At 41.7% G+C, this 26,530-nt stretch overlaps 1 protein-coding gene across 2 annotated transcripts in view; it reads left to right on the top strand.

Moving 5' to 3' along the window:
- SNX1 (sorting nexin 1) overlaps positions 1-26,530 on the top strand; it is a 36,369-nt gene that overhangs the window by 1,432 nt on the left and 8,407 nt on the right. Inside the window, exons 1-7 of one of the 2 annotated variants that reach the window (XM_037155767.2) lie at positions 53-293; positions 15,645-15,753; positions 18,957-19,081; positions 19,838-19,904; positions 23,338-23,381; positions 25,485-25,626; positions 26,323-26,401. In XM_037155767.2, the coding sequence (XP_037011662.2) occupies positions 135-293; positions 15,645-15,753; positions 18,957-19,081; positions 19,838-19,904; positions 23,338-23,381; positions 25,485-25,626; positions 26,323-26,401 (725 nt within the window). In that variant the 5' untranslated portion in view covers positions 53-134. Of the gene's footprint in view, positions 1-52; positions 294-15,644; positions 15,754-18,956; positions 19,082-19,837; positions 19,905-23,337; positions 23,382-25,484; positions 25,627-26,322; positions 26,402-26,530 lie in introns of those variants that run through there. The other variant, XM_037155768.2, reaches the window with a different exon arrangement.

Genomic DNA, 26,530 nt, shown 5'->3' with positions numbered 1-26,530 from the left:
AGGGCCAAGTCCCGCCCCGGCGCGAGCCGCGGGGTTAGTCCTGATCATCCTACTCCTCGTCCCTGGAACGATTTGCTCGCGGCGTTTTCTCTCTATAAAGTTGTTGTTGCGGCTTCCGCCGCGGGTGCAGGAAGATGGCGTCGGGTGGTGGTGGCTGTAGCGCTTCAGAAAGACTCCCTCCGCCTTTCCCTGGTCTGGAGCCGGAGTCCGAGGGGGCGGCCGGGGGTTCAGAACCCGAGGCTGGGGACAGCGACACTGAGGGGGAGGATATTTTCACCGGCACCGCGGCGGCAGTGAGTTCTCTGCTATTGGGGCGGTCAGGGGGCGGGCGGGTGCCCCAAAAGGGAAGAAAGTCTCTGGGAGGGTCCGGGAGGCTGGGCAGAGTGGGCCCAAGGAGACCCTGCGTCGGTGACAGTAATCGCGGTTTGGGGTTCCTGGATGAACGCCGAGATGTAGGGCCTGGCTTCCCGGCCCCCGGGGCGGACCGCGAGGAGTGAGGGCTGTGGTGGCTTCTCCGCCGAGTCCCTGACTGCAAGGAGTCGCCGAGGCCGGCCGGCGTTTGGCCTCGCCTTGTAGTGACCCCACGGACTCACGGGGCTGTTTTTGCTGGTTGTTTCTTGCAGGGCTAATTTCATAGGTCAAGATTAGCGCGTGGGGTACAGTCTTTCACTCCTCTTACTGCCCTGAGGACGAATAATGTTATACGGAGTGGCCCAGGATAGTGACCCGACCACCAATTTATTTGTTAGCTCAACACTTAACCTGTAATTACCAAAGGGCCTTTCTTGATGTTGGTTTATTTTATAAGCCTTAGGTTGATTCCTGATCTCTGGGAAAATCCTGCCAGAGTCTGTTGGAAAAAAAACGGCCTGCTAGATAAATCACTGCACAGACCACAGGCTCTGTTCCTATTCAAGGGATGTGTTAAAGTGCCTAAGTATCTTCGTGGGAGCTAATCTGTAAATGTGAGGAGAAAACGGTGTTGCCCATAATAATATCCAGGTTTCTAATAAAAGTTCGGTTTGGAGAAACTAATCTTTGTATATGGAATGTGGAAATCAGTTCTCAGTTGTAGAACCAGTGGGGATGTTTTGGGCTGTTTTGCAAGAATACTGACTCATACAGTTCTTTCCAGGATGAAAACTTCTTAAGCATTAGATCTGTGAATTTATGTATCTTTCTGTCTTGGGTAATGCTTCTCTCCGTAGTAGCTACTCAGTGTATGAGAGACTAAATAAAAAAACAGCTTAAAATTCTTTATACATATGTGCCTGAAACAGTCGGGGGCTTGTCTCATTTGTCAGTGTAGGGGTTCAGAACAAGTCACCCCAAGATGTGCCTCTGTGGTATGCTGATTATTTTGAGCTAAAGGTAACTTTAGCCTCTGGCCCAAGGGAAACTTCTGCCACTACCTAGAAAAACTTGAATTAGAGGCCTCGCCAATAACAGATTACCTCTTTTGACCTATTTTGCTATTTTCTCTTAATATGTGTCGTGTATATTTGATTATTTGACCAGCCAAAAGATTCTTGAGGGTGGAGGAAAGTTTGTTCCTCCTGTATTTCAAAAAAAGATTGTTTCTTGGAAATACCTTCTATGACAGTTATTAGAATTTTCCATATACTGTATTCAGGAATTGAGTTCATAATCCCAGCTCAAAAAGCATTTACTGAAACTAATATAACAGCTCAAACTGCTTAGTGGAGTCCTTGTTATCCTGAGAAATAACTTGCTGCTTAGTCTTTCTGTAGCCCACTTAAAACAAATCTTTAGTCTGTTCCTTTAGTAATTCTCCCATACACCATGGAGAACACCTCCTGTTGGTAATTGCTGGGTTGTTAGATGTCAGATTGATATCTCAAAATAGAAACCCTGGCACTAAGAGTGATTGATCTCAGAAACAAATGATGGTTTTTACTTTTTAAATTCTTATTTTTATGTATTGATTTTTAGAGAGAGAGAGGAAGGGAGGGAGAGAAACATTGATTTATTGTTCCACTTATCTTACGCAGTCATTGGTTGTTTCTTGTATGTGCCCTGACCAGGGCATGTGGGACCACACTTTAACTAACTGAGCTACCTGGCCGAGGCTGACAAATGATTTGTTTTCCAAAAAAGGACCTTGGGAGGATGAGCTTTTTGTAGTTACCTTAAAAAGTTCAAGAGGCTATTATGATTTGATTGATCTAACCATATTATTTTACAGATGCATCAGTACTTCGCTCTTATAAGACTGTAAAAAATACTTTGCCTAATTTCCAGCTAGAGGGAGAAGGAAAGGTTTAGAATGACCTTGTTGTACCACATAAAGCATAATTATTTTTTATATTTTGATTCAGGAAAACTGAGTTGCTGAGGAAACTAAAATGCCACTTGTAAGTCATTTTTTGAGCTGCCTGCCCTGCTGTTAATCTTCAGGAAGCCAAGACCTCCATCTGTGAATTTCTTGTTAAATAGTCATTAAATACAAATTATATTTTAATACCTGCTTTAGTTGTGAGCCAATGTGAGAAGATAGGGGATTGCATTTCTTCTGTATCTTAAAGAATGACATTGTTAGGAGCATGGGCTTTGAAGTGAGATTAAATCCAGGCTCTGTTACTTCCTGGCTTCACCTTGGGCAAGGCACTTACTTTGTACAGTTTTCTCACACCTACCAAATGTGAATAATAATAGTATTTACCTCTAGCGATTCTTATGAGGACTGAATTAGAATATATACCTATAAAACACTTCAGACAGTTGAGCATTTTGTAACCTGAAATTTCTTATTCAAAAATCCACAAAATCTAATCATGGATTACAAAGTTAAATTACGTAACTCCAGAATGGTTAATATGTTTTGTCGAATCAAACCAGTGAAATTGATTTGATTAGCTAGAAATCATCAACGTAGACATCTTCCTGATTTAACTTATCTTCATATTGTTTTGTTGCATATTGGAGGCAAAGAGAGGAGCATTAAAGAATTGGGAAGCTGAGGCATAGAAAATTTAAAACTCATTTATGATACGTGTATGATTTTCTGAATACTGAGTAACAGCTGCTGCTGTTAATCATCCCATCTGCTCTTTTTCACAGCCCAAGAGGCTTTGTTATTTCAGTAATAAAAGTATGGTTTGATTTATAATCGAAAGGGCAGCCTGTAATAATAATGTGTCTTAGAATTTGCAAGGAAAAACTGGAGTTAAAAGAATTACTAAAATAAGTCTGAAGTCATTGCTTTAAGACTGAAAACCAGCTTGTGGAAGGTCTGATTCTCAAGAATACCTAAGACTTTCCCCCTCTTACCTTGTGGGTCTATAAATAAAAAGGTCTAAAATCTAAATATATTATCTGAACCTCTGATATGAATATGTATCTCTTTAGTTAAAGTCTTCCTAGTTCTGGGAGGATTAATTTTTCTTTAATAAAACTGTGGATTAAATTGGAACCATTCCTTTGACTCTCCCAGTTCTTCAAATTATTATGTTAAAAAACTGTAAAAGCCACTTACATACTTTTACACCTCGTTTTACACCACTGGTCTTATTGGCATATTTCTAAGCCTAAATGATAGAAGTGAAGTAAGTTCTTTATTTGTCAGCCCAGGATTTCTTATCTAGCCATCTCTTTTTAGAAGTATGCCAGGACCACAGTCAGATTTGCCTTCTGAATACGGGCAGAACCCTCTCCCTCCTGGGAGCAGGCCCACCCCTCTCTTCCCTCTCTGTCCGGCAGGCATCTCCTGGACTATAAGATTCCCCCTGAGACTTGCAGCCAGGGGAGCAATGGGCAGTGGAGGCTCATCTAACACCAACCCCCTGAACCTGTCTCCAGGGTCCCCTTTCCTCTTTTTAGTAAGCCAATAGCAGCCCCGCCTTGGCTCACTCCTTTCCTATAATGTCTCTAGAGAACCAAAGCAGCCCCGCCTAGGCTGTCTCCTGTTGCCTGTATCCTAAGCCCTTTCTTGTTTCACTGTCCCCAACTTTAATAAACATACTCTCCAAGTCAAAAAATAAAAACCTAAATACGTAAGTAAAGGGAGAACTGTGAAGGCCATTCTCATGCTGAGAGTGGGGGAGAAAACATAAATGATGTCCTTATTTCAGATTTTGATAACTTTTGATGATATATTAGACTAATTTAAACATTTTCCCACTACCCTTATTCTTGAATTGAAACCCCAGTAATTAGAGAAATAGCCATAAAAAAGAAATAAGATAAAGAAGTAATTGCTGGGGGTGTAAAAAGTCATGTATTGAATAGTTAGTCTTTGGTTAATCAAGAATTATTAACACCCTGGCCAGTGTGGCTGGGTTGGAGTAGCACCCGGTAAACCAAAAGGTTGCAGGTTCGATCCCTGTTCAGGGCACAGACCCAGGTTGCAGGTTGGACCTCTCGTGGGGGTGTGTACAAGAGGCAACCAATTAATGTCTCTGTCTTTCTCTGTCTCCCCCACCCCCATCCCCATTCTCTCTCTCTAAAAGCAATGAACAATGTGCTTGAGTGAGTGAAAAAAATAAATAAAAGAATTATTTACACATTTCCACAGCTGTTTAACATTTAGACAGGAAGGGACATGGTATTTTTAGAGTCCAGCCCTGCTTCTGTGATCAATACAACAGGTATCCCGAAGGGCAGCAAATCAGCTTATTTTTTAAATTGTGGTGAGAAACACACAATTTACCATCATCATTTTTGGTTTTATAGTTTAGTAGTGTTAAGTGTGTTCACGTTTTTTGAAACGCATCTCCAGAACTTTTTCATCTTGCATTTCTGAAATCATACCCATTAGATAATAACTCCCCTTTTCCCTCTCCCTCCAGCACCTGGTAACCGCCATTTTACCTTCAGTTTCTATGAATTTGACTGCATTCGATAACATCATATAAGTGGAGTTATGCAGTATTTATTTTTTCGTAACTGGTTGATTTCATTTAGCCTAATGTCCTCAAGGTTCATCCGTGTCTGGCATGCATCAGAATTTTCTTCCCTCTCAGACTGGTTAGCACTCCATCGGTTATGAGTATGTACCATGTTCTGTTTATCCACTCATGTTCAGTGACCGTTTGGGTTGCTTCTACCTCTTGGCCATTGTGAACAGTGCTGCTGTGGATATGAATGTGCAGACAGCTGCTCAGAAACCCTGCTTTCCAGTTCCTTTACATCTGTGCCCGGAAGGGGGATTGCTAGATCACATGGTACGCCTCTTAATTTTTTGAGGAACCTCCATGCTGTTTCCCATAGCAGTTGCACCATTTTGTAATCCCATCTCAGCTCTTTTTTAAGATTAATTTATTTCCTGTTTGAGTGCATATAGGATAACTTCTTAATATCTGGACAGAATTTGGTAACTTTATAAAAAACCCTAAAGAGATTAATAGTTTAGCTGGTTAATATCTTAATTAGAGAATTAAGTTCTGCAAAATGATGGCTGTTCCCAAAGGTATACTACAACACTCAGTAGGTTTCTTGATACTATCCTTTCTGTGTTCTTAACCAGCTGAAAGTTAATCTGTATAATAGTATTTTTAAATAAAGGGTTATTGCTTAAGTTATTTCGTTAATGGTGTAGTCATTTGCAACTTATGATAGTAAATGGTCATGGGTATGTGCGCCTCTACAGTATGATATTTTCTGTAGGCATATTGTCTCAGACACTTGTTTTTCGAGCCAGTGTCATTAGAGGTGGTCAGATCTGGTCAAAAGCTCATAAGTTAAAATTCTACATCTTGCCCTGGCTGCTGTAGCTCAGTGGATTGAGTGCGGGCCTACGAACCAAAGGATTGCGGTTCAATTCTTGGTCGGGGCACATGCCTGGGTTGCAGGCCAGTTCTCAGCAGGGGACCCACAAGAGGCAACCATACATTGATATTTCTCTCCCTGTCTCCTCCCCTTGCCCTCTAAAGATAAATAAAAATAAAAATATTTTTTAAATTCTACATTTTTCACACAGGTCTGATACAAATGTTCTTGAAAAAGTCAGAAACTGGTATTATATCCAAAGATTTATTTTAATGCTTAGCTCAAATTTTAGACAAGTTTTCCTCCTGATAAGTTTAGGTTTTCCCAAAGTACATAGATTCGTCCATTTCTTTTTGTCTTTTACCCTCGCCAGAGGACACCCTTACCGCCCCTGACCAGGGACCGAACCAGGGCATGTGCCCTGGCCTGGAATTGAACCCACGACCTTTTGGTTTACAGGATGATGTGCCAACCAACGGAGCCACACCTGCAAGGATTTGATCACAGAATTGTACTGGCAGTTAACCTGGCTTTCAAAATAATGGAGGAAAAGCTAATAAACAGTTACAAAACCCTTTTGGAGGAAGCAGTCCAAGAAAAGACTTTAAAAACACTAATAAGAACCCAACTTAAAAATTATTTAAAATTCAAGTTGGAGCTTGGGAAAGACAGTCAGACTTCTGGTTTCTGTGGGAGTCGATGTTCCTTTGCTTACTCAGGGGTGTTACGGTATCTCTGGAGACCATTTGGGATTTCTTTGGAAGGGGAGAGAGGCAAAAAATACTCTATATCGTTTCTCTTTCTTGGTCCTCAGAGCTGCTCAGCACTCTTAACTGTTGGTATAAGTACATCACGAGTAGTGGATACTTAGTAGAGCAAGTAGCCATGAAGTAGCTCATCTCCCGGAAAAGCCTGTTGCTCAACTTTTTGTCCTGTTCTTTGCTTAGTCAGATGAACAGCTGGGGCTTCATTCTGCATGCAGGGCAGATTGAACTGGGTTTGCTTTTACCATTTAACGGTCAATGCACCCATTAGTGTTCTGATCTTCTGCAGTTTTCTGGGCCCTGCTAAGTTGCAGTACTTTGAGCCCCCAGGAGTTCAGTGGGAAAATTATATCAGAGAATTCGGTAGAATGTCAGTAGCTGAATTTTGGTAGATCACGGCGTGTATGCCCTTTCACTTTGAGGGCTCTGATGGGCTTGCTCATGGTTTTCCCCCCAGCTCAGGGTCAGCTTCGGGGTCATTTTCCTCACCCTTCCAGCTCCCCCTTTACTATTTTCCTTAGTTCCTCAGCCTCAGAGAGTCCCTGTCTTTTTTTGTCATGGACCCATTAGCAGTCCTGGGAAGCCTGTGGACCTAGTCTCAAAATAATGTCTCTGAATGTATAATACATAAGACTATGAAGGAAGCCAACTACACTAAAATTCAGTTATGAAAATATTAAAATAATTTTATATTAGTCGTGTGCTTTTTTGATGCTTTAAGTAATAAGATCTAGGGATCAGTCTAATAACTACCATAGTGTTTAAATAGAAGTGAGTATAAGTGGTATTTTGAGGTTTATAACAACTGTAATGTCATATAAAATGTCTCATTTCTATTAAAGCCTCAGGTACTGCTATTACTACTATGGCTTATTGCCTATTTGTTATAATGGAAGAAAATGCTGGATTTCAGTTAGAGGTTAGTGTAAATGAAGTTATAGTTTTATTCCCATCTAAGTTTATAGACCCATCCAGAGTTTTGTGGCTCATGGACTCCAGGATAAGAACCCCTACTTTAACTCCTTAAGGTGTGAGGGGGGTGATACTACTAAATCATTTGGGTTACTCAGATACCCAGTTTGTAGAGTAAGATGCAGCTATGCCCAGGTCCAGTGGACAGTCGGTGTCCCGACTCGGAGGCTTTTAGTGCAGTACGTGTGTGCTGTTTTTGCAACATGGTGTGGGAGAGGAGTTACTGCCTGTAATAAGCAAAATGATTGTTCCCTTTCCCTTAGGAGATGGTTCCATCTCCTAAACCTGGAACCTGTGAATGTGTTAGTTTACAAAGCAAAGAGGGATTAAGGTTGCTAATCAGCTGCCTTTAAAGTAGGGAAATTATCTTGGATTGCCTAGGTCCAGTGTAATCACAGGATTCTTTAGAGATGGATGAGTCAGAGCCCTGGCCAGTGTGGCTTGGTTGGTTGGAGCCTCATTCTGTGAACCAGGTTCAATTCCCAGTCAGGGCACATACTTAGGTTGCAGGTTCGGTCCCGTTTTGGGCACATGCAAGGAACAGCAGGTCAGTGTTTCTCTACCTCTCTCTCTGTCCCTTTCCCTCTCTCTAGAATCAATGGCCATGTCCTTGGGTGAGGATACAAAATAAAATTTTTTTTAATGAAGACAAGATGATTGACTGCCTTCGATGGGGGAGGGGAGCCACACAGATGCTGCGTTGTTGGCTTTGAAGATAGAGGAAGTTAGCCATGAACCAAGGAACAGGGGCACCTCCTAGAAGCTAGAACCAACAAGGAAGTGGAGTCTCCTGTAGAACCTCCACAGAGGAACGCAGTCCTAATGACACATTGATTTTAGCCCAGGAAAACCTATATTGACTTCCACAGAATTATGAGAAATAAATTTGCATTTTTAAGCTGTTAAATTTGTGATAATTTGTTGCAGCAGCAATAGAAACCTAACACACTGTCCCACTTTGCTCATTTCTCCCTAGAAGTAAAGATGGCAAAAGCAGCAGTATTTCATGCCAGAGTCTTCCTGGGTAATTTTTTAAAAACTCTCTGACTGACCTGTTACATATGGGTATAGCTTCCAGGATTGACTTATTCCTCATTGTCCTTGCCTTGTTACATTAGTATAATGACAAAACTTCATAGCTTTGTCTTACCTTACTAAATTATACTAATTTTCTATCAAAAATGACAGAAGCAGTGTTGCCTTAGTTTTTAATTTAGATTTGACCTATGTGTGCAGTTGAGATTTGGGGAAGGGGGTTGGTTTGTTGTTTTTTTTTTAGATTTTATTTATTTGTTTTCAGAGAGGGGGGAGAGAGGGAGAAAGAGGGAGGGAAACATCCACATGTGAAACATCGATCAATTGCTTCTTGTCCACCCCCAACTGGGGACCTGGTCCGTATGCTGGTGCTCAGTCCACTGAGCCGCACCCGCCAGGGCTGCAGTTGAGCTTTAACAGCACTGCCCTTTTGAGGTCCCGTGAACATAATGCAAGGGTTCTCTATGGAGCAAAAACAGTGGAGCAACAGAAGGAAGAATCTCAACTGGTTACTGGATATCCTAAAGGGAAGTTACCCAGAATAACAGGACTTTTCAGTAATGAATGGCTTCGTCAGCCCTGAGGGACAGCAATCCAGGTCTGTCCCTCCCTGAGCTAAGAAAATTGCATTAATAGCCTAGTCCTCCTGGTTTGAGGCTGGTAGTTGGGGAGGGATACCTGTTTGCTGTTAACACAAGTGCTCTCTTGCTGGCCAATCTTTCTAGTGCCTTTTTGAGAATTAGAATTGGGTTGTCTGCATGCCCTTAAAATTATAAACAGAAACACTCGAACTTTTTAAACAGCTTATCAGCAGAACCACCTGCTAGAATTAACAGTCAAAAAAAGTCAGCAAGTGCTGCATATCCTAGCCTGGGATCCTATCACTAACTGAAAGAAAGCGTCCTTTATTTAAAAAAAAAAAAGATGGGGAAGGCAGAGGAAGTTAGGGCTGGGCTTTGGCTTTGTTACGTACATCACAACGTACTATTTTCTTTACAATATAATTTTTTTCCTGTTGCTTAATATTTAGTCCCCTTCGAATAAATGTATAGTTTCTAAGAGGTTTTTAAAATATGGATTATGAAGTAAGGCTTACAAAAATTCATGTAAACTGAACAGTTGCTAGGAAGCAACATCTCAAATGCTCCAGTGAATAAGTTTTGCAGCTTCTTTTATATGTTCAAAATTAAGGAAGGAGTGTAAGGAAGGTTACATGAATGAGGGAGAAAGCAGGGCAGGGATTGGACGCAAGATTATATGCTTAATTCAAAGGTGCGTTAACCTAGATGCACTAGAAAAATCAATAGGGCTTGTTTAAGGCAAAGATCAAAAGATAAAACTTTTACTAAAAAAGGTACATGCCTGGGGCATGACTCCTCACTATGACCTGCCCAGTTAAGAATTTGTGGTCAGATCACCCCCTGGGGTCACTTTTTGTAGAACCAGTATCAGAGGCTTTGCAGTCCTGTGGCAGACTTCTTTCTGTTAACAGTCCGAGGCCAGTATAGGATACCACCAGTAGGGGTTCATTTCTTCTCAGTACTGAGAGGAGTTCTGCTCGGCTTCTGAATCCGATTTTACATAACGCTTGAGAATATCGTGCCTCAAAGACAGCTGTTTGCTTGATACTCTTCAGCCCAAAGAAAAGAAATAACAGGTGCCCCAAATGGAGTCATTTGCCTCCACGATAGCAAACCAAGATTTAATTCCAAATTCCACCTCTCCCAGAAATATAAACTTTATTTTTTGTTAATTTCATTTTTCAATTACAGTTGAGATCGAACATTAATTTTGTGTTTGTTTTGGATATACGTCATAGTAGTTGGACAGTCACGTACTTTACAGTGTCCCTCTTGGTGTTTCAGGGGCCCACCACCACGTGTAGTCCTCACACTGTTACTGACTGTTCCTTGTGCTGTGCTCACATCCCCATGACTGACTGTTCTATAACCACCCTTCTTACTTACGGTTTTACAATATTCCCTTCACCTTTTTCACCTATTTCTCCAATCCCTCGCCCCTCTGACAGCCACCACCAGCCTGTTGTCTATGAGTCTGTTTCAGTTTTCTTTGGTTTTGTTCTTTAGACTCCATGTATAGATAAAATATTTGTCTTTCTCAGACTGACTTGTTTCACTGAGCATAATACCCTCTAGATCCATCCATGCTGCTGTAAATGGTAAGATTTTGTTCTTTTTTATGGCCAAGTAATATTCCTGTCTGTGCGTGTATGTGTGTGTACCACAGCCTTTTTATCACTTATGTGTTGGTGGGGACTTGGGTTGCTTCTGTATCTTGGTTATTGTATATAAAGCTGCAATGAACATAGGGGTGCATATGTTCTTTCAAATTAGTGTTTTGGGTTTCTTCAGATAAATACCCAGACGTGGAGTCACTGAGTCATAAGGCAGCTCTCTTTTTAAGTTTTTAAGGAACCTACATATATAGTTTTTCACAGTGGTCGCTCCAATATGCATTCCCACCAACAGTGCCCAAGGGCTTCCTGAGAAATGGGACCTCAGAACAGTCAGTCAGTCTGAATTCCTGGTTAGCGCTCATGAGGTAATCTGCAGGATAAAACCCCTGTCAGGTTCCTGTCCCTCAAAAAGTTGATGACCTTGCCTGAAACAACACTGTTCTCTTACCAGCGATTCCTTGCCCCACTCTCCTGCCTTTAAAACCTTCCATTTTGCACAACTTCTCGAAGCACCTCTGTTTACCAGATGGGATGCTTCCTCTTGATTTGTGAATCAATGAATAATGTCAACTAGATCTTTAAATTTACAGGGAGAAGTTTTGTTGTTTAACAATCCTAAAGAAGTAAGCTTAGTTTGTCCAGTGCCAATCCAAATAACTAACTGAAAATAAATTTGGTAAGGTCATTGGCCAAAATAGTGTTGTTATAAGTTATAAATTTCTTTTTTTAATTTAATTTATTTTTAGAGAGAGGGGAAGGGAAGGAGAAAGACAGAGAGAGAAACATCAGTGTGTGGTTGTCTCTTGTGTGCCCCCTACTGGGGACCTGGCCCACAGCCCAGGCAGGTGCCCTGACTGGGAATTGAACCTGCAACCCAGCCCTTTGGTTCACAGGCCGGCACTCAATCCACTGAGCCACACAAGCCAGCGCACAAGTTATACATTTCTAACTGGGCAGGTAATGGTTGGTAGTCATGTCCCAGGCCTTTAACTTCTTTAGCAAAAGGCTTTTAAGCAAGCCCTGGCCTCTTGTTCTTGTGCATCTAGGTTAACTCACCTTTGACTGCCCCTGAAAGTCTTGACCACCCTCAGGAGAGCACATAATCTTAACTGTTCTGTAGTCCAATCCACACCTCGCTTTCTCCCACCTGCATGTAATCTTCCTTACCTTCCCTCCTTAATTCCAAATTCATACAAGGAAACTGCCAACTGTTATGCTCAGGAGCATTTGAGATCTTGCTCCCTCACATATGTCATCAGTTTGGGCTCAAATAAACTTAAAAATTGTTTCTACAGGTTTGGATGTTTCTTATGTTGCCAAGGTTAAAATAAAACAAATTTGAAGCACTGTCTGGAGTAGCTCAGTGGATTGAGCGCAAGCCTGCGAACCAAAGGATCGAGGTTCGATTCCCAGTCAGGGCACATGCCTGGGTTGCAGGCCAGAACCCGGCAAGGGACACAAGAAAGGCAACCATACACTGATATTTCTCTCCTTCTCTTCTTCCCTTCCCCTCTAAAGATAAATAAAAGTTTAAAAAAAAAAAAAAACCTCTTTAAAAAAAAAGCAAGTTTGAACGGAGATAAAGTATGGGAGGAATAGTATACAAGATGCCAGGGAGAGGGTTAACATACTTGTGTAAGAAAAGTGTACGCCTAACTAATAAAAATTAACTTTTCATAGAAAAATGGACAAAGGACGTCAAGACAAGTCACAAGAGTGTTTTATTCGTTTTTATTTATTTATTAGCAATAATTATTTTTAATTATATTTTATTATTATGCAGTTACAGTTGTCCCTGTTTTTACCCCTTTGCCCCCCACCCAGCACCCTCCCTCAGGCGATCCCCCCACCCATGGGTCATGCATGTAGGTTCTTTGGCTACTCCATTTCCTATACCGCACTTTACATCCCCACGGCTATTCTGTAACTACCTATTGGTACTTCTTAGTCCCTTCACCTCTCACCCATTCTCTGCCCCCACCATCTGGCAACCATCAAAATTGTGTCTGCATCCATGATTCCATCTCTGTTTTTGTTTGCTTAGTTTGTTTTTTAGATTCATTTGTTGATATGTATTTGTTGCCACTTTATTGTTCATAGTTGTGATCTTCTTAAATAAGTTCCTTTAACATTTCATATAATAATGGTTCAGTAATGATGAACTACTTTAGTTTTTTTCTTGTCTGGAAAGCTTTCTGCCCTCTGATTCTAAATAATATCTCTGTTGGGTAGAGGAATCTTGGCTGTAGGTCCCTGTTTTTTGTGACTGAATATTTCTTACCACTCCTTTCTAGCCTGCAAAGTTTCTTTTGCGAAATCAGCTGAGTCTTACGGGACTTCCACAGGGGTGTTTTAGATGGCTGGAAAATATGTGGAAACCTGGCAAATATTTATTAAAAGAGAGAATGCTTAATGTTGCTATGGGTGCAGTACTTTTATACATTTCTGGGGGAAGAAGGGGAGATGTGAGCTGGTGGTGGTCTTTCTGAAAGGCAGCTTAGCAGAGCCTTTGAAATTTTTATGTCCAATTATTCTCCTTAAGAGTCTATCCCAAGTAAGTAATCAGATGTGGACTTATATAGGAGTGGGCATCACATCATTATTTGTAATGATAAAAGAAACCTGGAAACTGTCTAAATTCCACCTACCATTAGGAAAATGACTATGTTGTGGTATCCCCGTATGATAGAGAGCTAAGTCACTAAGAGTGGGGGTTTTTATAGAACTCTTAATGACGTGGGAAAAAAAGTCAGATGGGATGAAAACAGAAAACATAAGTTTTATTTGCATACAAGATTGGTACACAGAAGAATCACAGAGGAAAGATTCGGTTAGTAAGTATATAATCAATCTAACTGGTCTTCGGCGTCCTTAGAACTCAGCACGGTGTTTTGGATGGGGTCCCAGAGGACATCTAAGGAGCAGTTTTCTGTTCTCGTAGGTAGCATCACAGTTCTAGTCAGGCAGCTACGGTTTGGACTTAAAGATGGTCTTGTGGAGAGAGAAAGACAGGTAATTGAGCTCCAGCTGTCACTTCATTGCCATCCCTCTGGGTCTGTCTCCTCTGACCCAGAGATAGAGCCAGAGACAGACACCCTGCTATTCTAGCACTGCTCTAGGAAATGGTTTTGACACTTCCAACTTGAGAAGGTAAATCAGAAATAGAAAGCTGGCCTTATTCATCTCCATATCACAGCAGCGAGTTCTAGCTGCTTTTTAAAATAGCTAAATTCCAGCTTGTGCTTTTCCTGATGCTTCGGTGTCTGTGGTGAGTTAATAGTAAATTACATTTGCATACATATATCCTTGATGTATCTTGAATTTCAGTCTCCCAGATTTCTATCTACATATGACTGGTATCAGTGGGAACTGAATTAAAAAGAGATCAGATGGCTTTTTATTAGATCCCTATGCAGTACAAGAGCACAGTAATATTTATAGGAAGGGAGTGAATATGTAGGAAGGTAGTTGGCAAGGTGTGAGGCAAAAGGGAAATGTGGGCTTGTTCGGTCCTATTATTTGTTGTCTATGTCCCTGCTTTTTAAGATTGTAGAAGCAGTTGGGAGTTTCTTAACAATTGCTGGAACATTTAAGCATGTACAGCTAAGTGCTCATTAAATTTATTAACATAGAAAAATTTCAGTGGAAGCATTGCTTGCTAGTACACACCTAAGTGTTGGTAATAGTTTCTTTTCATGAGGGTGGTCCCAGTGTCGGTGTGAAGCTGTCTGCATGGCACATTCACAGTGCTCACTAGACAGTGAACTTTCCTCTGTCGGGTCAGAAAAGGCCTGTTTCTGAGGAACAAAACCCCTCCGATTTGTTAAGGAAACGTTTCATAAGGGATTCCAAAAGTCGAGTCTTTAACTGATTTGGCCTTGGGGCCTGACTTCAAAACCCTGCAATACCACACAATGGCTATTGAAGCCAGATTCCCAGCTTTCTGTTCATGTCCTGCACAATCCAGCTTTGTTCCTTCTGGTGACTGGTCTGGGTCTCTCCCCTCCCTCGTTTGTGGCTGATCACTGAGCTTTTGATAAAGACCATGGATTGACAGTATTTTCGCTACATGCCCACTAGGCTAAGCAGGACTAATTTTTATTCTGCTAGTCTGACATGGATATGCTTGAAAATTGTGTCTCTGCAAGTTAAAGAATGAAAAGATAAGTTATGTTTACAAATGGCATTAGATGTAAAGTATTAAACCTTCGTTTGTCCCTCAGAAGGGTCAGTAATATCCACACAACTGGGCTTCAGTGAACAGTTCAGCCAGGGCCACAGAGTGAGCCAAGATCCGAGTTTAAATTCTGGACTCCAGTGTGCGTTCCAGTCACTAGAATGTGCCCATCAGCGTTTAAAGAATAAAGGTCATCAACTGAGAAGGAGAAATGCGTTTGGACAGGCTCTTTTGAAAATTATCTCTGTGTGCACATACCCGCAGCAGGATCATGTGCTTTGGGGTAGGGCAGTCCGGCAAGGTTATGGGGTTAGAAATTAACTCTAAAACACACGAGTTTCCTTTAGCTCTGTGACGACTTGCACAGCAATTTCTTCACTAATGCTGACTTGCTGCCTGTTAAACTGGCTGACCAGTGCTCTTGTCTTCTGCTAAACACCTGCAGGAGTGACCGAGGGATGCGTTAAAAGTCACTCTGATAGAATTGTACACTTGAAACCTATATAATCTTATTAACCATTGTCACCCCAATAAATTTAATTTCAAAAAAAGAAAGAAAGAAAAATGACCAATGATCCAAAGACTTGAAGAATTTGAGTTTCACCCTCTCATCGAGGGATGCGGTGGGAAGGTTGTAATCGGGGAAACCAATGATGTCCTCGGGAGGCATGTTGCCTTAAATTAAGATTCAGAATAAATATTTTGCTCAAAAAGTCACTCTAGGTTTGCTTTTAACAGTACTGTCTTATTCACAATGTCTCTTTGTTTTTAGAGTAAGCCCCAGTCTCCGAAGAGAATCACCTCCTTTCCTGTCAGCAGCGGCTCCACAGAAAATGGGATCCATGAGGAACAAGACCAGGAGCCACAGGATCTCTTTGCAGGCAAGTCACAGACTCAGCACTTGTACCAGGGGTTTTCTAAATTACTGAGTTAAAGGAACCTCCCCACAGCCCCCTCCCCGCCCCCCAAAAATATGAGTGTGTGTAAGCATAGCTGTAGGATTGTGGAGAAGTCCAAACATAAAATATGCAGTCCCTGCCACTAAGATTATTGCAGGTCTAGGGAGCAAGACATACATGTACAGGTACTTCAGAGCATGAGTTAGACCGTTACACAGTAATGCAAACGTGGCCAGAGCAGTGACAAGCACCCAGTCATGGGAGCTCACAGAGGCCTCGGGTCAGACTAAAGCAGCGTCTTAAGACTTCTATGACCAAGACTCATAGTAAGAAATATATTCTGTGTTATCATCCAAAATATATACATACTTGTATAAAACTGAACCAAGTTTTATTAAATGACTTCCCCTTACTACTTCAAATGCAGTCTGAAGTTTTTTGTTGTTTCTCAACCCATTGAACTGATTTCACATGTTACCACATGAGCCACAATCCACAGTTTGTAAAACACTAGTATAGAATGGACTTTTTTTTTTTCAAAAAAATTTAAAAAAATTTCTTATTGATTTTTAGAGAGGAAAGGAGAGAGAGAGAAAAATATCAGTTTGTTGTTCCACTTATTTATGTATTCATTGGTTGATTCTTGTATGTTCCCTGACTGGGGATCAAACCTGCAACCTTGGCATATCAGGATGACACTCTAACCAACTGAGGTACCCGGCCAGGGCTGGGGGTTTCTTAACATTGATGCTCTTAACATTTTGGGCCCAATAATTATTTGTTGAGCAGGAGTACCTTGTTCTCAACGGGGTAATTTCCCCCTCCCTCCCCTGAGATATTTGGTAATAGTAGAAGACATTTTTGGTCATCACTCCTGAGAGTGCTGCCAGTATTATCTGGGCGGTAGAGACCACGAATGCTGCTGAACACCTTACAACACGCAGGACAGACCCTCACAACAAAGAGTTATCCGGCCCAAAATGTCACTCTGGTCTAGAGTGACCTTAGAAGATTCTCTGGAAGGAGAATTTATGTAGGAAGAACGAGGAAAGAGTGTAGATGGTTGGGAGGAAGTCCAAGGTGTGGTTGAAGGACAGTCAGAAAACCTGGTGAGCTTCTCAGGGGTTTCTGAGAGAAGCTGTGGAAGATGGAGCTGGAAGTGCAGTTTAGGAGGATTCTATTTATTTATTGTTTGGTTTAACTTTCTCCAATTTTTATTTTATTTTTTAATTTTTTAATTGAATTTACTGTGACATTGGTTATTATTTTGTAGGTTTCAGGTGTTCGGTTTTCAAACACGTCATCTATATATTGTGTGTTCACCACCCCAAGTCAGGTCTTCTAGTTTAGTAGGGTTTTAGATGTCAGTAATAATTAAGTTAAATGTCCATCCTGGTGCCAGTTAAGAGCCATTGACAGTTTTGAATTAGGTAAGTGATGTGGGCAATGCGATGTTTTAGGAAGACTGATTTAGTGGAATTATATAAAATGGATTGCAGTGGAAAAAGACTAGAGACTTCAGGAGGCATTCACAGATTAGTTCAAGAGTGAAATGACAAAGCAAAAATAAGGTGATGGAAATAGGGAGGGAAAGGTGAAAACTTTCCAAAAGAGAAATCAACAGAGTCTTGTGTTCGTGATTGGATATAATGGGTGTCCAAAAATCAGGGTTGAAGACAGAGTTAAAGGTTTCGAGTTCATGGATCGAGAAGAAAATGGTACTTTTTGAGAACTACGTTCTAAAGAAGAAACTGGCTTTGAGGGGAAAGTGAGTTTGGGTTTTAGATATGTTAAATCTGAAATGCAAAGGGACATGCCCAGGAGGAGGTTTGAACTGTGGCGCTCTACCCGGGCGAAGAGGGAAGAGCTGGAGGTAAGGGAATCTTTGTAGAGGCTGCAGCTGCCGCTGGAGTGGGATCCTTAACGCAGCAAAGGGTGAGGATGGGGAAAGATGCGGGGGTGCAGGTCAGGTTCTGGGAAGACTCATACTAGTACTCGGCTAGGGAATTTAAAAGACATGAGGGGAAGACGTTCAGAGAGGTCTATAAAGATTTAGAATATTTTCCAATTCCTTTCATCTGTGAAGCTTAAAGTGAACACTATTCATTCTGAGTGATTAATTTTGTATAAAGTTTCTGGAGGAGAATTGCAAAAATGAATTATCTTTGTTATGACAGATTGAAAAGAAGGTTTCTGTGCCTTTGGGACCTTAACATTCCTATGATCTTTCCTTACAAGCAGACCTGAAATCTTAGTGTGACTGAGTTACTGCATGGTTCTGTTTTATGTACATGAACATGTAAAAGATCTCCCCCCACCTTAAGATTTATTTATTTATTTTTACAGAGAGGGGAAGGGAAGGAGAGAAACATCAGTGTGTGCTTGCCTATTGCTGCCCCTTACTAGGGACTTGACCCACAACCCAAGCATGTGTCATGACTGGAAATTGAACCGGCGACCCTTTGGTTCGCAGGCCCGCGCTCAATCCACTGAGCCACACCAGCCAGGGTAGAAAGATTTTTTAGATATTAACATGTTTTTTATCCTCCTTGGACCACATGTGTTAAACATAACAATATTTGCAAGATGATCTAAAACCATAATTGTGAACAGGTCTTAAACTGTGTGAAAACAACACTGCCATCCTGGTGTGTGGCAAACAGTGCCTTTTCCCAAGTGTTACTGTGTTCGTATCTTAGGTCCGTTCTTTCTAGTTTACAGTTCTCCTTACTCTTCCTTTGATGTCATTTTTTACACTCAATATACTTAACTTTTCTATCGTATTGGCTTATAAAGCAGATAATCAACCTCGTTCTTTTTTAATAACAATTATAACAAGAATAAATAGGATTCTTATAAGATTTCAAAGGAATACTTCTAAGACAAAATAAATTGGCACACTTACTTTGGCTGTGAAGTCTTTTTGCTTAATAGGTGGTTCTTGCCTAAATTCTGTGTAGGAAGGGTAGCCGAGTAGTTGTGTTAGAAATGAGAGATGTTGCTCTACTAAGCTGCCCTGACCATCTTTCCCTTTTATCCATGTAAAAACTTCTTCATTCATGTTCTCTTAGTGCGAGAACCTGAGTATTGAGTGATTGCCATGTTCTTGTCACAGCCTGTAGAACTGAAGGTTAGCCATGAAAGACTCATTGTTGACCTTCATTACAAATATGAATCACTTTCAGACGCCACAGTGGAGCTATCACTGGACAGCACACAGAATAATCGGAAGAAGGCGCCAGCCAAAGCCCTTACATCTCTTCCTCCACAGGAAGCCACAAATTCTAAGCCCCAGCAGAGCTACGAGGAGGTGAGAATCTGTGCTGTTGGTCTTGTGGGTTTTTTTTTTTTTTCAGGACTGTGCTGCCAGTCTGAAGTTCAGTTGAATATGAACCTTGAGTGAATATTTGTGACTTTTGAGGAGGACATTTATGATTGACAGCCAGAATCCAATAAGTGCTCCTCCTTGGGCAGGGTAGCAGTTACCCAGATGATAACGCAGGCTTTCAGCAGCCACTAATGTTATTTAGTGTCTGAAGCGCTCATGTTCAAGAGTATAGTCTCTTTCTTCATTCCCTCTTTACCCTGGCAGAGTCAGATTTTCCAAAATCTAGTAATTATTACGATCAAAATCAGGTTTTAAGATAATAACTGTAATAAAGGCCTTTGAGCAGACCCCGACTTAAAATTGTGGAAGTTCATTAGGATTGTTGGGAATGGACAGCCGAACTCTGATACGTAGTAGGAAGTATCTGTTTTTGTAACCCTCGCCCAGGGGTATGTTTATTGTGTTTTGAGAGAGAGAATGAATGTGAAAAGGAATCATCAGTTGATTTCCTCCCATATGTGCCCCAAACAGGGGATCAGATCGAACCCTCAGCCTAGGTACGTGCCCTGACTGGGAACTGAACCTCAGCGCTTTGGCGTATGGGATGATGCTCCAATCTAATGAGCCACCAGGCCAGGGCAGGATATACCTGGATATTATATTGGTATAAGATTAATACAGGGTAAAATTAGTAATCTTTTTGTATACCAACTCTCATCATTGTTTTCTCTTTAAAAGCTAGAGGAAGAAGAACAGGAAGACCAATTTGATTTGACAGTTGGTATAACTGATCCTGAGAAGATAGGTGAGTTACTCGGGACTCGTAGTATGTCAGGATGTGCTGTGTGAAGCATCGGTGGCTGATTTCTAAGTGATTACCCCCAGTGCTGAACTAGCCATCGTAAAGTATTTCACCGTGATCTTCCCTGTAAAATTATACTCCTTACTATGCCTCTAAGGCCAGAAACAGCAGCCAGGACTGTATTTAGGATTTTTGTAGGTTTAGGCAGAAAAATCAGACATCAAATACTATTAGAATCCCCTTTTTAAAATCTGAACATTGCCTTCTCCCACAGAGTTGATGAGACCTTTTACTCCCTTTTAAGATCATAAATTCCATTTAAACACCCAAAAAACACGTGTTGTATAATTTGCGAATACTGAATTTATTTTTCCCTCAAGAGGTTTGGAATTTTTATCATGTATTATTTCTCATGTACCCTTAATATACTGATGAAGTGGGGGGCGTCTGCATCTCTCTTTCTTAGGTGAAGACTAAAAGATCCAGGTTGAATCTTGGTCAAATTAAAATTAGATTTTCAAAAAGCACAATAGTTGGCTTTGGCCTGAACTTGGACTTTTAGGATAGCGTTCCCATGTCCCACGCTTGGGAAAGCTGTTAGTGAGCAGGGAGCTAGAGGCTTCCTCTTTCCCTGTTCAGGTGAATCCCCGACAGAAGATGCTGTGCAGAGCCTTGTCCTCCTCCAGGAGGGTGGTGTTTGTACGGTTAAGAGGAAGAATGCAGTGTCCAACCTTCTGTCTGTTCTGAACTAGGAATCTATAAAGTCTAAGTAGACAGACTTTATGCCAAAATAGTTTGTCATTAAAATGTTGAGTTTTTCTTTTCCTGGAGTGTTGCACTAGTAAGCTGTTTATGAGCATCTTACACAGTTCCCTCATCCAACAGCAGAGGAAACTGTGGACCAATAGTGAGGTATAGATTTCCTGTCAGGTACAGTGTGGTCCCTGCCAGAGCCTGGACTGGAACTTTTTTTCCCCCCTGTCTTTTGGGGGGTTTGGTTTTTTGTTTTGTTTTTCTTTTCATTCTTTCGGACCAGAACTTTGGATTACATGTCTGAAATACTCTCTGGCGTATCTAATGTTTATGAATATTCTATAAGCACATTGATTTTAAGCTACTTATTAACTGCTTTAAATCCTAGCCAGAATAAGATAAATTATAAGTAAAAAGTTGTTGTAGTGTTTTAAAGTCATGATGTTTGAACCAGGAGAGGAAGGTGGTGTATCGGTTTCCTAGAGCTCCCATAACAAAATACTATGAATGGGGCGGATTAAAACAACGGGAGTATATTAAGAGCAATTTCCAAATAAGGCCACATTCTGAGATACTGAGGTTTAGCACTTTCAACGTATCTTTTTTAGGGAACACAATTCAACCCATAATTTAAACATCACATGGATCAGATTTATTTAAATACAAATCGCTTTCAGGATAAGCCTTTATCCCCTTAACCATAGTCTAGATTCTTAGTCAAGAATCAAGATTCAGCCAAGAAAGCTGCTTAAAGCATTTTCATATTCAAGGCCTGATCTGAATAAGAACACCTTCTATTTGTGTGGGCTGTTTATTCAACATGTGCTTCTCATTCCCAAACACATTTAAATAAATTATAATTTTACTTCTACCGGGACATGCTTTTTAGAGCCTTGGTAATTTGCATATGCTGTCTTCAACATTCTGAGATTATTTAGGAAATTAATGTAAATTTATATTTTTTGAAGATTTTATTTATTTATTTATTTATTTATTTATTTATTGAGAGAGGGGAAGGAAGGGAGAGAGAGAAACATCTGTTGGTTGCCTCTCACACACCCCCAACTGGGGACCTGGCCCACAACCCAGGCACGTGCCCCAGCTGGGAATTTAACTGGTGACCCTTTGGTTCGAAGGCCCTCGCTCAATCCACTGAGCCACACCAGCCAGGAGTAAATTAATGTAAATTTAAAACTGCTGTATTAGTTGCCCATTTCTATATCTTCTGAACTTTCTCTGCACATGAAATTATTTCCCTTTTCTCACATGTTTCCTCAGTGAGAGAGCTGATGTGCAGGCAAAGCGTCTGAAGATCCTGCTTTGCTACTGTGTTTTATGTGTATCTGCACTGAGACTTTTCCCTAATTGAAGGCTCTAGGTTATGGGACTGACCTTTTGAATATTTGACTACAACCATTCCACTGTGAATGAAGTTTTGAATATTTTTTCTGTAAAGTAAATCTAGATATCTTTTTCCTTTTATCAGTGTGAAGCATCATTAGTGGCCTTAGGCAATGCAGTAGCATGGTTTGGAAGATAACGAACAGCAATAATCAATGTAAAGTAATTTCTAAAGCTTAGTACATAATCTCCATTTTATACATGCTATTGTTGGTAAAGGATGGAGAGGTAGAGGAAGCAAACCTGCTATTCCTGCACAGTCTCCAGCGTCTTTGTGTGCTTTCCTCACTGAGATCAGCTGCAGCCTCACTGAGACCAGCTGCGGTCTGTGACCCTGCGGATCCCGTGCTGCACCCTCTCCCCTGGGCCCTTCCCACAACACCAGTTCAGGAGCTCAAGCACCTGCACAAGCACCTAGTGACTGTTGGCCTGGTTTTCTGTTTTGTGTGGGGAAGAAGCGAGAAGTGGGGAAGAAAGGAACAAAAGCCACCCCAGACACCAGAGTCTGGCAGTGGAGCTATATCTGTCTACAGCCTGATGTATATCCTTTCAGGGCTCGGGATCGGAGGTGCCTTTACGTCCCTGAATGGCCCCTGCGTGGCATTGGTCAGGACACTAATACAGAGAAAAACAGTTGTTTGAATCCCAAATTACTTAACAAAGGCCGTTTTAGAAAAACAGTCACTCCAGAAAAGGGAGCTGTGTGTGACATCAGGCAGCCGAAGCCTCTTCCAGCCAGGCCCTGTGCTCAGGGTGGACGTGATAGATGAGAGAGATCCATATCCCCCAGTGCCAGTGGGGTGCCTGACAGCATTTCTGAAAGAGCAAACCAAGCCCCGAGCTAGCTTAGGGTAGAACTACTTGTTTCCTTTTACATCAGATGCTTCCTTCTCCTCCTCCTGCTTTATACAGCAAGAGGATTGTTTGGTTTTAGACAGATGTGTGCATCCAGCCCAAATATTGGCATGGTAACAACTGATGGATTGTCGGGATCCAGTGCTGCTTTGTGGAGGGCATAAATGGAGCCTGGCTCTGAACAGGGAGCTGACTCTTGTCTAACTCAAACTGGGGCCCAGCCAGCATCCATGGGGTGTGAAATGCATGGATGCCCTGAGGCAAAGTAGGAACTGAACTTAGGATGGTATAGAAAGCTTGGAGATGAAACAAGTGTCCCCTCTTACACAGGGCTTCTGTGGCTCATGATTCCTGGTCAGATGCTAACAAGATTAGCACTGCCTTGGCTTACAGAATAACCCTCTGCTGCTTTCTCCTTCTCCCACAGGGGACGGTATGAATGCCTATGTAGCCTACAAAGTTACAACTCAGGTGAGTCCAGGTGCCCCTGCTCATGACTGCCTTAAAGGACTGTATGCTTATACCAAGAAGGTCATCATTCAGATTATTTCTGGGTATTTCTTTAGTTTCTTTGCCAACATCTTCCTTCAAGTTTACTCAAGATGGAGCAAGCCTGCATCCCCTTGATAATCTCATCTGAACCTTTCCACTTTTCCTCCAGAGAGCTAACCCTTCAGTGTGAGACTTTGTAAGTGTTGTTTAGACATGCAGTGAGTGTATCTGGCATAGTCTTGTCCCTCTGAGGAACTATGTGGCTTAGAGCTCGTTTGCTGGATTGCCCCAAACTGTATGCTGCCTGTTTAAACATTGTCAGTTCTGAGATTTCCTTTATAGAGCTGCTTTTAATACTTTCCCCAACCTTTTGCCCCTCAGGTCTGGTCTTCCTTTTTTATATAACATTAGTGCATACAAAACTTACACAATGTTGTGTGCAGATTATGAAGCATTAAAAAATGAAGCCCCGAATTTACCATCGTTCTTAAGATGAGTACCACTGAATCACCTGCGTGTTTCCCCATCATACCCCCGCCTCAGAGGTGACTGCTCTCCAGAGTGGTCTCTCCTATATTAAAAAAAAGTCTTCATATATGTATCTCTAAACATTATACTGCTTTGCTTTGTTCTTGAATGTCATGAAAATGTCACCATGCTGAAAATAGTGCTGTCTACTAGCATTATTTCTCAGAGCAACCATTGTGGTGTGTAGCTGTAGTTAGTCCCTGGTGTGACTAGAGCACATTCATCTGTTTTCATGTTGTGACTCTTTGGCATGTTTCCAGTTTCTGTAGTTCTGAACTAGGAACATTCTTGCACGTGTCTCCTGGTGTGCGCACAGAGGAGCTTCTCTAGGGCCTAGAGCCAGGAGTAGTTCCCCTGGGCAGGCAAATGTTAAAGAAAAGGAACACAGACTTTTAAAAAAGTCTTTGCACTGATTTGTGCTGCCATCAGCAGGGTGTAAAAGTCCCCACTGACACCTTTTCTGGCCAATCACTGGCAAGGCCTGCCTCCTTACATGTTACTGACATGGTGAGTAGTAAATGATCTCGCATTATGATGTAGACCTAGTCTTTTTTACTAGACGTCTTCTTTATATTGTGTCTCTGCCTCCTCTTTTTCTTTTTAAGATTTTATTTATTTTTAGAGAGGGGAAGGAAGGGAGAGAAATATCAATGTGTGAGAGAGACATTGATGCCCACTTGCAACTGGGGACAGGCCTACAACCCAGGCGTGAGCCCTGACCAGGAATCAAACCAGCGACCTCCTATTTGGTAGGCCAGTGCTCAACCACTGAGCCATACCAGTCAAGGTGTCTCTGTCTCCTGTAAGTTGTAGATCCCATGACACCGTAGGGGTTAAAGTGTCCACAATATAGACACTTCATCTGATCTTCCCCTTAGAAGCACTGTTTATTCTTCTTGGCTTTAGTTTTCTAGCAGCTAACACCCTTAATAAGTCAGTGCAGGGTGAACAGGTTGTAGGTGACCATAGAACTTGAGCTTTATACTAGACTTTGACGTGTTCCCTTAGGGCAAAGGTTCTTAACCTAGGAATGAAACTGTATGTTGGAATTTAATGAGTGGCCTTTTGTCATCCTATATATTTTATGCATTTAAAATCATTGTTCTACCTTGGCTGGTGTGTTGTGGCTCCGTGGATTGAGCACTGGTCTGAGAACCAAAAGATTGCCATTTTGATTCCTCAGTCAGAGCACAAGCCTGGGTTACTGGCCAGGCCCCCAGTGGGGGGCGTGCTAGAGGCAACCTATCGATGTATGGTATCTGTCGCGCATTGATGTTTCTCTCCCTCTCCTTCTCCCTCCCTTCCCCACTCTCTAAAAATTAATAAATAAAATCTTAACATCATTGTTCTGAGAAGGGCTCCACAGACTCTGGTCAGCCAGAGGGGCTGTAACTCAAAACAGTTTTAAAATCTCAACCTTGGAGAAAGTTATTTACTAGGTGGCTAAGACAGGGATCTGGGAAATGACGTCCTTTGACGTCAGCTGGGTGACCTTCAAGATACTCCTCCATCCTTCTTTAGAATGAAATTTCCTTGTTTTTTTCTGTCCCTAAGACAAGCTTACCAGTGTTCAGAAGTAAACAGTTTGCAGTGAAACGAAGATTTAGTGACTTTCTGGGTCTTTACGAGAAGCTTTCAGAGAAACATTCTCCGAACGGCTTCATTGTCCCTCCTCCCCCAGAGAAGAGCCTGATAGGTAAGCCTGTGGTCTTGAATTCTGCTCGGGGTTTTTCCTCTGCATTCTTCTACAGTATACTTTCTACTTAGTACATGAAACTTTTTTTTAAAACTTGATTAAGTTTTATTGTAAACATTTCTATTTCCTTTTATTTATTTTTTATTGAATCTTTATTGTATTTTTTAATGAAACTTTCATATAACAATGTAGAATCTTATGGTTAGAAAAGAAGCGTTTCCAGTGTTTGCTCCATAAGTCTCATGAGGTCTAGAGAAATAGCAAGTTCTCATTCCTTGGGTATGGTGGAAGGTTCTGGTGTTAGCTTCCATAGGTGTGTGTGTGGCGGGGGTGTTTGTGCTGGTATCCAGGGGACTTAAATTGTTGCTCTTCCTTCCGACTTGAAGTATAAGTCAGATGGGGGTTGGGGTACGAGGGTGGGGGAAGGACCTTCCCATTAGTTGGTGTTCGATCTGTGCCCAGCGTCCCATGGCCCTTCCGGCAAACACAGACTCCGCTAGTCCCAGAGTCTAGAACCTTCAGCACTTCAGTCCTAACTGAGCAAATGACTGTCCTGCAGCGAACCTTCTGTTACATCCTATGTGTGGCCCAGGAGCGACACTGTTCTCATTGCCTTTCCTCCTATGGGCTTTTTTCACAGGTTTATTCTTTTTGTGATGAGTATTGATTATTTCTGCTTTCTAAATTCCATTCCAGGAATGACGAAAGTAAAAGTTGGAAAGGAAGATTCCTCTTCTGCAGAATTTCTTGAAAAACGGAGGGCCGCTCTAGAAAGGTGCGGCCCTACAGCCATTTCCCTGAATAACGTGAGAGCTAGTGAGAAGCTGAAACCTTGGGCTCAGTTGCGAGGCGTTCACTGGAGTTAGTAGAGATGAGCGGCTTGGGCGAATGACAGACTCGCACC

Source organism: Artibeus jamaicensis, unplaced genomic scaffold (assembly GCF_021234435.1).
Source record: "Artibeus jamaicensis isolate MK-2021 breed Jamaican fruit bat unplaced genomic scaffold, CSHL_Jam_final contig_548, whole genome shotgun sequence".
In the NCBI taxonomy this organism is placed as follows: Eukaryota; Metazoa; Chordata; class Mammalia; order Chiroptera; family Phyllostomidae; genus Artibeus; species Artibeus jamaicensis.
This window is presented reverse-complemented; position numbering and strand designations above follow the sequence as displayed.